General features: G+C 44.8%; 1 protein-coding gene across 2 annotated transcripts in view; it reads right to left on the reverse strand.

Annotated features, from left to right (window-relative positions):
• Positions 1 to 14,128, reverse strand: part of ZNRF3 (zinc and ring finger 3) — a 64,393-nt gene extending 50,265 nt beyond the window's left edge. The window contains exon 1 of one of the 2 annotated variants that reach the window (XM_066199353.1): positions 13,694 to 14,128. In XM_066199353.1, the coding sequence (XP_066055450.1) occupies positions 13,694 to 14,128 (435 nt within the window). The remainder of the gene's footprint in view (positions 1 to 13,693) is intronic. The other variant, XM_066199354.1, reaches the window with a different exon arrangement.
• Positions 14,129 to 15,814: the final 1,686 nt, after the last annotated feature.

Consider the following 15,814-nt stretch of genomic DNA (forward strand, 5'->3'; position numbering starts at 1 on the left):
ACTCTGCATATCAACAGGAGACCCAAATTTTCAATTTCTTCTTTTTTTTTTCCCAAAGACTATGGAAACAGCTTGGGCAAATCACAACAGCAGGCTTCCCAGACAGATCAACCAGAGAGAAGAGCTCAGTTGAGCTGTACCATGAAAACACAGCTGTGGCTGTTTGCAAAACGTTGGAGCCGCAATTGACAGCTACAAGGGAAAATGTGTCACAGGGAATTTCGATGTTGTGCAGCAGTGCCTGTGGCTGAATGGCCAACACATTGCTCAAGGTCGACTGTTATGCCCAGTCCTTCCCAGTGCTGAACTGGAAGACTGCACAGAATCCAAAATTTTTTATAACAGACCACTATTACCTGGAAGCAGTATTAACTTTATACAAATATTTTTGCACAAGTGATTGATGCAAGGGGATGTGTCAGGCCTGAAAGAGCCACTAAATCGTATTTTGAAAGTTTCACGATTGTTCTAATACTTAACTGAGGGGGAAACGAAGTTCTGCCTTTCTCATTTTCAGTCTAGAGGCATCTTCAATCTATGCAGCAGCTTAAAATCTCACACTACAATTTCAGAAACTTGATTTGGCTTCGGGCAGGCGGGCTGGGGAAAGGTGGTTGGCAAAACACTTATCACAAAATGTACTATAAAATGATGTGATGACAAATTTTTAGTATTCTGCTATATGGACTACAAAAGTAGCATATTACCTAACAGACTGCAGACTGATGCAACTATTCATGCATGACCCATCTTTTGGGAAATATTAGAGCAAAAAAAAAAAGAGTAAATCCTGCTGGAACTTTGAGATGTGCCTGAATAGCCAACTTTCAGATCTGCTTATCTGCACTTTAATTCTCTCTGTCAGATCTCTAATTTCGACCCTAAGAAAGGCACTGATTTCCAAAGCACTACTAATTAGCTTTATTCAAGAAAGGTAAGGTCTCTTGAGATAAAAAATACCAACCCTAGTTTCTCTGCCTGCAACCCATCTGTAAGTAATTCCATCATGAAATATCAGAACATGACAGAAATAGTGCCACCTATAAAATCGTCCTGAAGGATAGCCATGACTCAAACATCAGTGATTATTTTAACAGACCCTGCAGGGCTGGGTTGGGAATTCCAAGATTTTGCACCACCTTGGCATTTCCTTTCAGTGTCCTTTGAGACCTGGTCTATGTCAAGGGACCAGAAATAAGACATACTAAAAATAACGCTTAAGGAGCATCACATATAAAAAATTCTCTCTTTTCCTAATTTAATTCACTTTTACTGCACATTTGTGACTAGATATAACAAAAACAAAGAGCTTTTATCAAATACCTCTAGCTGCAGGACTAAACCAATCACATTTCAAAACAAACCAAAGCTTCCTTCTCTACTCTCAGAGATAGATGAGAAGAGAAATTCAGCTACACAAAGATTAACTCTGAAGTAGTTAGAGGTTATTATAATTTTTCCTGTCTTAATTTTTATAAAAGAATGGGCTTGAAACATTAGGATCATGAACTTCTATTAATTCGCTTGCAAATCATTTTCACCGTGTTCAGAAACAGTTGTGTGTTTCCCCGGCAGTGCCCTGAGAATTCACACAGGAACTAAAAGTAATCAGAAAGTGAGAATTCAAAGGCAAGAAAAAGGTACCAGGAAAGAAATCAGAGGTCAGACCTGATTTTTTTTCTCCCTTGCTCACCCAAATTTGACATCAGTCACTGCTTGTCCATCAGGGCTCCTGGAACCATGCTGCCAGCCCCAGGAACAATCTCAGGCTGTAAACAGCATCAGAGCCCTCCCAGAAAGCTGCTCCCCACCTCCTCTCCCATCCAGCCCAGAGAGCAACAATGTGGGCTTGGAAAAGCAACCTGCAGGACAGCAGGGGAGAGCTGCTGCTCTGCCAGGATTAGCTGCCAAATTTTAAACACCGTGAATGAAGTTTATTCACCCACTGAATAATCCAGTACCTGCCTCAGTACTAGAAACATGATCCTAGAGCCGGAACACCAGAGATCAATTCTCCACCAGCTAATGAGAGACAGGAACACGCCAACATCGGAAAATGTAAGTATTTTCCTAAAATATGCATGATTTCAAAGCAACCTTTTCTAGCTTTTCAGTTAGACAGCATATGCTCACCTGTTGCAAAGCAGAGCATATGTTTTGTTCTAACCCATTTTGTTCATGCTTCCAATAATTCGCTTCATTCACTGTTAGCAGTCATCCCTCGGCATCTGCAAGGACATTTCATTGACAGGTTTCTAAATGGACAGTAAAAAAAAAAAACTAACCAAAAAACACAGGTACCCACGAAGTCCCAGTCAAACAGCAGATTCTTAATTGCTTTAAAGATTACTACACACTTGTAAAGGTACTCTGTATCCTTAAGAAGTAAGCTGAAGGAGAAGCACTGAAAATGTCTGCAATTACTCTAAAATGTATTTTTAATGTAAACTGCCTTATCTCTAAATAGATATTGGGGTTTTTTAATAAAAACTATATTCTTCTAGCAGCTGTCTCAGCTTGAAAAGGTAAATAAAACCAACTTCTCCTCCCAGAGGCACAGTTTGTAATGTTAATTCCATACAACACGAACAGCAAAAAAAAAAATCTGTGAAGTCACGCAGAGATTCTCTTTCAGACTACAAAATGCTATTCTGTGCTGAGAAACTGAGCCCTGCAGTTGGGTGTGGATATGCCACATTATCATACTGATACAAAGATTAAATTCCTCTGTCATACAGTTCATGAACCATTCCTTAAAGCAGAGTAGCCATAACCACCATGCCTCTAAAGGCAGAGAGAGTGCTAGAGGATATTCTCCAGCTGGGCAGTGTTTACAGTTTGCTATAGCCCAGCAACTGCTTTAGGATGGCTTTCTTCTAAGGCTTGTTCAACTTCTCTCTTGCTCTTCTGAACATCTCTTGTTTGCTGTTCCAAGATTTTTTTCTTGCAAGAATCCTATAAAAAAATCAACTTCCCTGCCACACAACATCCCCTTGACAGATACTCAGGATTCCTACTACTTTTCTCAGTCGTTCCTACCTGGACTAGTTCTAACCTAGGTCAAAATTCTGCTGTCTTAAGAATAAGAACAGATTGCATCAGTTTGTGTATTCTGTTCTAAAGACTGCAGAACCCATTTTATCTGGAATATGTTTATAATGACAATACTTCAACATTCACCAGTATTTGGATAGTAGAACTGCAAAAAAAAAAAAAAAATACACAATTCAGCTTCTTAAGTAGTGCTACCTAGTACAACTTGTGGTTGTTGGAGAAATCCTGCCCAGAGACAGAAGCATTGAGTATTTTCACACCTGATAAATTTTCCTGTCTCCCAAGGATATTTCAGGGTATGCAGGGAGAAGGAAAACTACCTTTGTTAACAACAGTTTGAAGGCAGGAACTAAAGAAGAATGAAGTCACTATCGCATGCATCCATGCCTAGACACAAGCACTGGAATGGCACTCCAGCAGCCATACAGTTCTTTCTCTAGTTTTGTATATTACAAAGTTCTGCTTACTGGCGTATTTCAGAAACTCTCACTGCTACATTAGTAAGTTACACGTTTCTATTTCCCTGCTGAATGTCTATAGTAAGAGAAGCCTTACTCTTTGAGCAAACTGCTTATATCAAATAGGCAAGCAAGCACTTTCCTCCTGTGGTTGATTTCCAGTGCTATTTATCTACCTAGGCAGTGACATTGATTTCACTTGCTGAACTAGAAAAGGCTGTACCAACAGAGAAGTGCTTCTACAGCAGGAATGTCTAAACCCACAGACCTTTTCCTCTGTAGGCCGTGCATTAAAACAAATTATCACCACTGAAAGACTTTTTTACAAAGCAAAAACATTCAAAATAATACAGAAAAATTCTGCTACTTCAATAATGGTGTTCCAGGTTGACCTAGGAGACCATCCTGTAACACAAAGCGTACAGAACTTCACAACAAACAGTGAGTGCAGCAGAGCAGGATACAGGAATCTGCCCAAACTACCAGCATCCACATGGAGGAGTTCCAGGAAAAAATGCCATTGCTTTGCTGTCCCAGTTGGCCCTGGCAAAGTTTCTGTGGGTCAGGACATCAGTAATAAGGGAACCCACATGACATCCACACCACCAGGCTAGGATAAAGCAGAAGGGAAACATGGCAGGGGAAGGAAGAAAAGAGAAGCCCACAGCAGAAGCTGAGGGAATACTCTCTTATGACATCCATACTGCCTCCTGCGGCACCATCAAGGTAAAGGTTCAATCACAACGAGGCCTCAGACACCAAAGCCTGTGGCATTTTAAGTGCCCAAACCCCATGCCTCTGTTTCTTGAAGCAGAGTGCCAGCTCTGAGTAGCCCAATGACAGTGGAGCAGAGAAGTCACTGGGGCAAAGAACCCTGAGATGGGTTAAAACCTGACTGAGAGCTCATCAGGTATCTTTTTTTAAGACTCCTGCCCAAGTCTGGTTGAAGCTTCATTCAAGTCAAATGATCCAAGTGACAATTTCCTTCTAAAACTTTTTTCCCTAAATTCCGATCCGCTCCTGCTGAGAGTCAAATCCTACGTTTTCAGTTCCTCTTCACACCACAACCTGCTCCTTCCTTAGGGTCTGTGACAAACACCTGTGATTCCTGAGGGTGCTCCAGGTCTGACCCACTACAGACCCACCTGAGCTTATACAGGTAATGGAGAAGGATTCACTGTAACTGGGTTTTGCTCAAATTCTATTTTACTGTATCTATCTCTTTTACAATGTGTCTGTAGCAAGGCTCAAACAAGGAGCTACAATCCAGTCACTGGACTACCCCCAAGCTGCAGGAACTAGAAAGGAAATCAAGTGGTTCCCCCTTGTAAGTATTTAAGCAATATTTCTGTAACATAAAACCACTCTGATGTCTACAAATCCAAAAGAGACCAAAGAGTAAACAGAGGGAAAGAAATTTTGTTGTGTGAGGAAGAACTTCTGCTCCAGTTAAAAAGAATACATACTGGAGTGATCTGAAGCTGCCTATAAATACACAAGAACATCAAAGCCGGTCCTGTTAAATTAAAAATGCTGTCACACAGATAGGAACTAGCCTCTAGCACTGCCAGCTTCAACATGTGAGCCTCTGATCTGAGAGGCAGAGGCTCAGCTCTTCAAGAAATTTTATTCAACATAAGAAGAGGGAAAAAAGTGAACCAGCAGTTGAGTTTAATAAGGATATTAAATACCTTACGAGTGAGCTAAGTAGAGCTTAACTCTTTCAGGACACTTCGGGCCTTTCACTAACAAGGACAGTTAGCTTCTTCCCATCCAGCTTCCAAGGCTGGGGTGTCTCTGGGATCCAGGAACGTTCCTATCCAAGCCCCTGAAACAAACACTTAACACAGACTTTGGAAACAGGGATTCTGTTTGTACTGCATACCTCACACACAAACGTGTGCATACATTTTGGCTGACTATTCCACATCAGGGATCTAGGTTTAATGCTAAAGCTGCCCAGAAAGACTTCAAATCACCTTCCCACAATTGCCTGAAGATAACAGGAGTGGCAGACAACAGGAGAGCAGACCACTTCATTTGACTTTTGCTCTTTGAGGAGATTCAGCTCCGGTGTGAGAGATTTACCCCGATCTGCTACTACAACCCTGTTATTTCACTGTAGAAAAATCTCTGTCAGTTCCCAGTATCCAAACCCTAAAAGACTATCCCTGACAGTTCTGAATGGGGGCAGGGGAACTCTGCCAGAGTAGCTTTCTCAAATAAAATAGTGGAAAACCAAAACACCATCACACTTTGGAAGTTCTTTTGCATTAACTAGTCCACAATGTCTTTTCTTCAGATCCAGTTTTGGGATGTAAAAGATAGTATCTTTTAAGGAGGCAAAACACTGCTGCCTACCAGACTGGGGATACCTTGACTCTGAGCAAGAAGAGGTCTCCAGAGTTTGGCTCCTCCTAAATACTGAACTCAGCAGCATCCCTTGGCACTGTTTCAAGAGTTCATTTCTTGCTCCCAGCCCTGCTACACATCATCCAGGATATCTGCCAGCTTGGCATCCAGATCCTAAAGTGTTCATCTACTCTTCATTCTCACAGCAGGTAAGACAGCATCTGCTCTAAAAAGCTTCTAAATAAATACAAATCAGGTATGAGAACGTATGCTGAACCTATTAAAGTACAATACTGGAATGGTAACGAGTACCATTCCCTGTTATTTCATACACACCTTTAGAGATTGCCTTAGGAGAAAACCTGGTGTGCCTGAGAAAAGGGCAGCAACTGCTACATTGCATATCCTAACCTCCAAAGCCAGCAAGGGCAGGTTAAACCTTGTGCAGCAGGAACAGAAAACACTAGTGCACACAACTGGCATGCTGTATATACAATATTGATGTTTTATCTGTGAGACACAGGTATTATTCTTGCTGTTGTTATTAGTGTAAAGCCAATCAAGGCTCAATTAAGAGTGCCACCATTCAGCTAAGCCCAACAAGAAGTCTATAAATCTTCACAAGGGCAATCTCTCCGAGGAAAATAAAATTTTTAAAAAACCCACAGCCTTTAAAAGTAGTTCTTCTCCATGAACCAAAGAATTGTGATATTGACCCATCAGTGTAAAAAAAATGAACAGAATACTTTCTGCATTTCCAATTCAGTCCTTCAAAGGTGCATTTCTTAATGTGTCATCAAAGTAGACAGTTTTAAAGCTCAAAACTTGCAGTTCCAAAGGGAAACTCAACTGCAAGTTTGTTTTGAGTCTCTTCTGCTTGGGGGAGGAGGGGCAGAGTGGAATGGATAAAGTGAGTAGAGAAGGATTTTTCACAGCCACACTTAAACCCGTTTTTATTGTGTGTATTTTTTTAAAGCACGCAAGCATCAAAAGCCTCAAAGTAGGAAAACAGATCTTGGCACAAACTAGGCTCTTTTCTGAATTAAAAGCAATTTTTCAAACACTACAATCAGAACTATTTGAGAATTGCTTACCAAGCACATGCAATAAATTCACGGTAGGAGGCACATACTTGCAACATGCATGCCTGTACAGCTAATTAAACAGTTGTACTCTAAACACGACTACAGATTCTAAAATACGCCCTTTAGTTCTTCTCAGGACAGTCACCTCCTCACTGATTCTTCCATCTGCTTTACTACTGAAAATTATGCTAAATAATAAAGCAGCTTAAGCTCAAGGAAACCAACAGAAAGCTTAAGCTGGCCATCAGCTTTAGAAAACAACTAAAATCCTCACATTAATGCGCCCAGTAACATGCATCTGAGAAGCCTAGAGAGTCTGCATATATTAAACTGCATATTTAAGGTTGTACTTGTGTCTGGAACATAACAGGCACCTAATCAACCTTTGTAAACTGGCTCTTCATCTTAAAGCCAAGTGCAACAACAAAAGTCCCTAAGCAGCATGAAAAGGAAATTCAAAAAAATGAATGAAAGCAGTCGGCCACTGTGAAGAGGACACCCCAAGTCACCAGAGGCCTGTTTTCCTGAGCACTGCTACTCAAACCTAATACAAGCGCAGCTTCACCAATGGGATAAGTGCAGTAAAGTGCAAATTTTGGGAGTCTCAATTAGGTATCTGCAGGATCACACTTCCCTGGTCACCTCTGGTTTGTGCCAAGCACAGGAGAAAAACGCAGACAACAGAATTACTTTTTTTCTTAACATGAATCTATTGCTGCTGTTTTAACAGCTCCAAACCACATCGTTGTATAAAAACAATCTATTTTTTCCTTTGCTGATCTCTGTGAGTGTGAAGGACCCTCCTTTTAAGTCAGGAAACAAGAAATAAGGCCAAGCATTCAACTTGCATTCATTCTGTTTTTATGTGCAGGCACACGCTCTGGTTTGGACATATTTGAATACTGAAGGGCAGATGCCCAAAACAAGAGATAGTTTGTACCAGTTAACACCTAATGCTTCCGAAATTGAGCACTTCCAATGTAGTAAGTGTATTAATGCAAATACATGTACCACCTACATAACTGGGTAGAACATACAGCAGATTACTGCATCCAGATCTTATCTTTCCTTAACCAGTCCAATGCTGGCCTCCTGAAAGCATTTGTACTTTGAAAAACCGTTTCTGAAAGTTATTTTAGTTCAGAAGGGCCTCACTTTGCAATTCCAAAACAAGAACTAGAAGACTGTAATAAAAAAAGGAGCCTTTTTAAATACACACTCCACCACAAGATGGTATAAACTGGAAGAAAATTACTATGTATGCTAATCAATGGTTTTATACAACTACTCAAGACTTTCCTATAAGATCTGCTCGCAGCAGAGCTGCCTGAGGTTCCTTCCCTCCAGGTCTGCCACACTGAATTATGCCCTCTACACACTTCCCCTGGTGTCATTTCAGAAGCCCTAAAAGCACCAAGAAGCCCTAGGCAAAGCACTAAAGCAGCAGCTCTGCTGTCCAGTAAAGGGACCAGCGAGGTGCTCAGGGGGATTGAGTACCAGTTCCACCCATGGGGCATGGCTGGCCGTAACTGCTGGTGACACTGTGAAGCAGGCTGTAATTATATATAAACCACTGTAGTCACATAGATCCAGTCTAAACATAAATAAATATATATGAATGAGAAGAAATTTCTCCAAATGGATCACAATTTTTGAGCACCACTCCTCTCTGGGATTTTTTTTTTTCCTACTTCCACCTCCCAAGCAAGCAAGAGGAACAGATAGAAAAGGAAGTGGTCAGCATCCTGCCAGAAAAGGCAAGGTTTTCAACAGTACAGATCTTCAGCATCTGGGAGGAAATTTAATTAAACATATAGATAGATGCAGAAAAGTTACCTGAACTCCCAAACAAACTATTTTCCCCACTTGATTCCCCGCCTTTACTTGGAAGTAGGGAAATCACACTAGTTGGTCTGAGTACTGAGCCAGTGCTGTGAGCTTTCTGCTTTTATTTACTTACTTAACCTACTTTATTCTTCTTTCTCTAAATGGGTCACATTAGCATTTTTTGTTCTTTCCACTCTAACTTCTCCATACTTTAATAATCTTTTACTGCATTTTCTTACACTGTGCCTCCCACCTTTTCTTCAAGGGACTGCCTTAGTCTTTCAACAAGGTTCTAACAGAAGGATTCTGGTATTGCTGCAGCTCTGTGCCTGTTACACAGACACTGGAGCTTCCTCCAGAACCAGTAACTCATCCCTGAATTTGGTACCTCACCTTTGGATCAGCCCCCTCCCGTGTCTTTTCACCACCACTCTAAGAGACACCTTAGATATTGCAGTGTTGAAGAATTAATAAAAAAATGAGCATCTTTATTTACAACATCACAGCTAGAAGCCAATGAGAACAGGCAACTCCTTGCAAAATAAGCCAGCAATGATGTGACTGGGCTGGAGCTCGGGGTGTGAGGACAGCGCTCATTGTCAAGACAAAACAGTACAAGAGGATAAAAACCTAAATAAAACACCTTAATAGGCTGTCTTCAACTACCCCCCACATCGCAGTACACAACAGGATAAAGCATGACTGAAGCTTTAAAAAAAAAAAAAAAAGGACAGAAGAAGGGATAAAACTGTGAAACAGCTGGACTAATCTGCCCTGAGATCAAGCCCAAGACAACACCTCTGCTGTGAGCAAGCTGCCTGTGCATTACACTCTACAAAGGCTGTCCAGGTACAACTATGCAAGTCTTTGCCTAAGTGATACCTTCTTTAGAAAGCAAATTATGCTTCCTTCAAGGACGTGATGACGAAGCAAACCTGGAGCCCAAATAAATGCATTGCGCCTGATGTCCCCAGGATCATTACTGCAAGCCACAGACTTACAGTTAGGTATGGGAAACTAACACAAACCCAATCACAGGCGTTTTCATATTCTAACAGGGTAACTAGCAAAGAAAACATTCAATAAGACAGTGACTCAAAGCCACAAATAATTCCACTTCCTCATTTTGAATGGCCTTCAGGCACTCAGCAAGAAGAAACTCAACCTGCATGATCACAAAAGAACAACCAAAAAACCCCGAAAATACATATTTTTGTCTTCCACTCTCCAAGGACACAAACATTCCCTTGACTTAGCCTCCTCTGATCATGGCTAGACATCTTACGTATCTGCAGAGTTATTTCAAGTCACTCCTTTCAACACCATTAAAAATTGCCCAATGCTTCAGAGTGCAGTTTGCAACCTTTAGTGACTTTTGCATTTTGAGAAAACAGAGGAAAGAGTCAAAGCCATTAAAGTAAGGGGTGGCAGGGAGATGGAAGGGAGGAACACACAAGCACTGTCTTGCAGTCCAGTCTGAAGCCTCCCCACCTTCTACAAGAGAAAGATGGGCAATAATTTGCTACTAGGAAGTGTCATGCAAGAAGTTGGGAAGTGTTTCTGTTTTCTTCCTGGAGCTTAAATCACTGAGTTATGCTTGTTCTCCCCAGACTGTTACCTTTTAAGCATAAAACATATATCCAAGTGGAGATTGTTACATCACCAGCACACTGCTCCAGTTCATTGGCTACATAAAGTTCATCATTTCCCTGCTGAGGCTTCTAAGCAGAAACAAACCAACCAAAACACAAACTTTTGCTGCACAAGAAAAACCATGCATAATATCCTCAAATCTCTCCTCCATGCTGCTTCCCTCCAAAACTGTATTTATCAGTAATTCACCCATATCTACTGTATTCAAGCAGTACCCTTAAGGGAGGAGTACAAAGAAAGTAAGACTGAGAGAAAAAAAATTATGAATGCACATCATTTAAAGATTTTGATGCATCACAGGCATTAAATTCGATCCTCTTTCCCAAGCATCTCACCTGAACAGTCCCATCACAACCACAGCTTCATAAGAAACACAACATTAGATGCTCCACGCCTTAGCTACCAAGCTGAACAAGCAACAGGAACAGGATCTCACCAGCTGCAAGTAGATTAAGATACATAATCTCAGTCTGAGCAATAAAGCCACTGCTAGTCAAATCAGTGATTTGTACTGTCCAAGCACTGCCAGTCTGTGGCCGTGTAACACTGACTTTGAGACAAAACTACAACTGAACTTTTGCCCTGAATGGTATGAGAGGTTTCAACCATAGGGAGTTCTCCAGTCATAATTTGTTTTAAAGGCAATATATCATTTTAGAGGTTTCAACAAAGTCTGGTTTTCACAGTCAGTCTCTAACCAAATATCTGCAACTTCCAATCTCTCGACCATATCAATGGCCAGTATACTGCCCCAGGAAACATGGGATATTCCAGGATGCCAGACACCACCAAAACGGTTTAGACTTTCGAGCAGTTTAAGGACCAGCTGACACAGCAACACACGGATGAATTTGCTGAATACAAACTGTGGCCACATGAAAGAAGACATATGAACATTTCATCTCTCTGAAGAGTTATTCTGGGGAGACACTTGACCCTAATAAGATTCATTCACAATAACTTGAGAAACAATATAATAGCACACCACTACTGGATAGGAATCTGACCAATAACTAGTTCAGGAGTGGATGTATGACCTATCAAAAGCTGAAAGTGCATTGTTTCTTAAGGTTGGGGTTTTTTTGTTCAGACTTTCAAGACCAATGAGTAATTGATGCTATTAACATAAACAAAAGTAAGCCTTTGTGTAGTCCCAAAACCACAATTCCTTTGATCCATTCTTTAATGTGTGCCTGATTTTCAAGAATTTCTAATATTTCATCTTAAAGAAAAATGCATCTTATTCTTGAAAGAGCTGTGTGCACTGACAAAGGGGCTGGGGCCAAGAAGAGCTTGCTTCACTGACTGATGTACAACTAGCTGCTGCTGAACAGGTTCTGAGTGGCAACAGCTTCACGAGCCTTTTCTACACCTCACAGTGAACTTTAAATGATGATCCAGAACAGCAGATTCAAAATGTTAAAAAAATACACAGCCTATCTGAATAAGGGAAGGCAAGACAATGCTGTGGAAAATCTGTATCAATTTTGGCTCAGATAAACTCCCTTTCAGGATGACAGAGGAAGAAGGACACTGACAAGAAATGTTATATGCAATCTAAAACCCCAACAGTGAAAACACAACTGATAGCATCCAGCCTAGCTGCTATAAACACTATCTGCCAGGTTCCCTCTGAAAAAACGAGCACCACACACAGCCCATGAAACAAAAACCCCCCAAACCTGTCCACGATATACATTATCTAGCATGCGTCCAGATGAATAAGCAAATCAATTCTTGAGTGATAAATGACTGTGAAAGATTTGCCACATCATGTGGCTTTCACCTTTCCTATTTGGGGTGCTGTCTGTTCAGGCACGAAGAGGAAGCAGACAGGTGATGTTACAAACAACAAGGCCTGCAAAAGTCTATTTAATACACTTGTTTCAAGTTGTGCAAATCTGAGTCTGAACAGAACAGTTCATTTTTTCTCCACTTTTACTTACAGTCACCAAGAAAGCATGGCCTCAGTAAGTGGCCTATGTTCTGTTCTTAATACCAACACTTGACACAAAAGGATCCTTTGAAGTCTCCTGCTGGCCCCAAAGACACTTTTAAGTCTTAAAATGAAAAAGCACTGAAAGGTTAAAAAAAGTCCATGTCAGTTCCAGCCCCTACTAGCACCACCTCTTCTAAATGTCATAATTATAACTTAATTGGTCCATCCCTCTTTTCTCTGAAAAATTACCTTACATCAGCAATTTGTTCTCACAACTCTTCTGCCTTCAAGAGAGCTTTTATAAGAAATCATCCCAGCTGAAACTGTTTTGAAATATCAAGCATTCATAACCAGTATTCTCTACTTTAAAAAGATACTTTGATAGTAATCTATTTGAGTTTGTAGAGCTTTAACAGTTGTTTTTAGAACCTACTTGCTACCAGTTAGATTCTTTTAAAGTCTGTGTGTATATTTACATGTGTATGTATGTGTACGTATGCATACATATATGGAACGCAAACAAACCAACCCCCACAGCTGTTAAATTAAGATTGCTATTGGCACTTGCTTAACAGTCAAACTTACAAAAACACCATTCAAGTAATTTTTCTCTACTTAGCCAAAGGAGGGGGGAAAAAATAAAGCCAGCAATTACGAGCGACTACAAAGGAATTGGATAAGCACTTCAAGAGTTTCAATAAGAGAAAAGGATAGTTGCGTTCAAAGACAAGCCCCATTTCTCTGGTGAGCAAGTCAAGCAGAGCTCTGTAGGAAGCGTGACGCGGTGTTAGCCCGGCTCCGAGGGACCCCGAGCGCAGCAGCCCCGGCTCCAGCTCCGTGCGGGGCGGGGAACGAGCGGCACAGCCCGAGGGCGCAGCACCCCATTACTGCCGCGGCACTTTCAGCCCGGGCCCCTCCGCCCCCGGAGCGGAGCAGCCCCGCACGGCTCCGGCCGCGCACCGCCGGCAGCTCCGGGACCGGCAGGGGCCGCCCGGCACAGCCCCGCCTCCGCCCGCCCGCCGGCCCCGCGCCCAGCGGAGGGGCGAGCGGAGCGGAGCGGAGCGGAGCCCGCCGCGCGTGTGAGGCGGCCCTGGGCTCCGCCCGCCGCCGCCGCGCAGAGCCCGCGCCGCGCGCCCGGCTGTCAAAGCGCGGCGGCCCGGCGAGGTGAGGCCGGCGCTGGGCCTTTGTGCGCGGGCGCGCATCTGTCACCGCGTCCCCGGGCCGCGCGGCGCACGTGGGGCGCCGGGCCCGGCCCCGCTTTGTGCCGCAGGTGCCGGGCCCGCGGAGCCATCTTGGGGCAGGCGGCGCCCCCCGGCCGCGCTCACCTGCACGATCTCGCCTTCGGCGCTCAGCGTGGCCCCCGCGCGGGAGAAGCGGCCCTGCAGCCCCGTGGTGTAGGTGGTGTAGTCGCCGCTGGGGCTGGACTCGAAGAGCACCACCTCCACGAACGCCGTCTCCTTGCCCAGCGCCGCGCCCGGCGCCGCGGCCAGCAGCACCCCGAGCAGCAGCAGAGGCGGCGGCAGCGGCGGCACGGGCAGCGCCGCGCCGGCCCCGCAGCCCCTCATCGCGCGGCGGGAGGAAGCGGCGCCCCGCCGCCGCGCATCTCTCCCGAGCGGCTCCAGCTCCGGGGCCGGGGTCCCGGGCCGGTCAGCGTCCCATGGCAGCGGCCCTCCCGCCGCGCTGCGCCCCGCTCCTCGCTGCCGCGCTCCCCTTCCCTCGCCCCGGCTCCTCTCCGCCCTGCCAAGCCGCTTCCCTTTCATCTGCTCCACGTGACGGCCACCACGGGGTTATCCCCGCCCTCCGCGCCGCGCTGACCCGCTCAGTCCCTCCCGCCGTGCACACACCGCCCGCAGCCCCGCCGGGCCCGGCCGAGCCGAGCGGTTCCCGTGGCTGCCGGCGGTCTGGCCCGGCTCGGCCCGGCCCCGCAAGGCTCTGGGAGCGAGCGGCACTCGGGACGGCCCTGCCGAGATCGGCTTTCCACGCGGCCGGGCCTGCAGGGCCGCGACGCGAAGGGCAGCCCCGGCGACCTGGGGGCACCGTCTGGGCCCCTGTCCGCCGGTGCCGGCGCTCCCGCGATGCCGAGCTGCGGGCCGCGGGCCGTGGCGGCTCGGCCGGGCCGCTTCCCGGCGCTACCGCGGCCGCCGGCCGTGCCCGGTGGGTCAGGCACGGGTCCCGGGTGCGGTGTCTGCGCGGGGCAGCCCCGGCGGTGGCACAGCCCGGGGGGACGCCGCCCGGCGGGCGCAGCGGATCTCTGGCAACACGCGTACCACGGGCACCCATCCTCCGCAGAGACACCGCTGCGCTGCGGGACGGACGTGCCAACTATGTGCAGCTGGCACCCGGCGGGCTCCTCGTTTGTGTCTAGGGCTGATCGGCCCCTGATCCCAGCCTCCTGAAACTGACTGAGGGGAGGCTGGGTTACCCGGGCTCATTTGCTTGGCTACAAGTGCAAGTCTACAAAACCTCCATCAATAATGAGGGGATGTTGGGAATTTTTGTTGCAGTCTCTCACAAGAACTGGATGCCAGCCAATTACACATTTTTTCATTAAAAGTATGTACAGCTAAATCATGAAACTCATTAATACATGGTGTTACACAGCCTAAAAATATAACTCGGTGACAAGGAGGATTGAGACAAACTGATCCAAGATCTCTTGTTGGCTGTGAAACACAATGTTTGGAAGAAAAGCCCAGCCCTAACTCACCGGCAGATGATCTAATACCATAGTCTACAAATGGCCAGCTCTTTTCCTAAATATACTTTGTTACAGGTGAAGACAAGATAGTGTCCTCCTTAGCATGACACATTGAGCAATGTTAGCTTAACAACTCATGGAAGATTTCTTCAGTGGCAAAGGGTCAAGAAGGGATCACAGGACCATACACTCTGGGGATCAAAGGCCACAAAACTATTGTATGTTTGCAAAGGGAGCTGGGAGGGACATCACTGTGGTGGACTGTGCAAATTTAGAAGTGGTCAACAGGTGCAAATTTTTGATTACAGGTATGTTTCAGTACAATTTCAGAAATGTATGGCATCTAGTGTACTAAACAGAAGCATTTTAATCCCTTAGTGCAAACTATCTCCGCTTGATTTTCCTTCGCTCATGAGGCAAATGGCTGATGCTTAGTCAACATAAGGTCTCCTACATCACAGTCAACATAGGAACAGCTTCAACTCTCTGGAAACTACCTATGGGAAAAGATGTGAATGGGGCTCTATACAGCAAATGGACAGATCCTATGCCTTAAATAAGAGTTGCTGAAAATCTTACTGTCTTGGTTTGGAAAGACAGCTGTCTGCTAAGGAAGGCAGGAGCCTCCCTTGGAATGGAGAATGTAAACCCCCTCCCTCCAAACTGTTATAATTTTGAAATTAAGGGGCTCTCAGGCAAAGATAAGGGAATAACAGTTCCTTACTGGGAAAATTAAAATTAAAATGCA

Source organism: Chamaea fasciata, unplaced genomic scaffold (assembly GCF_029207755.1).
Source record: "Chamaea fasciata isolate MVZ Bird 193981 ecotype frontalis unplaced genomic scaffold, bChaFas1.0.hap1 SCAF_18, whole genome shotgun sequence".
NCBI lineage: Eukaryota > Metazoa > Chordata > Aves > Passeriformes > Sylviidae > Chamaea > Chamaea fasciata.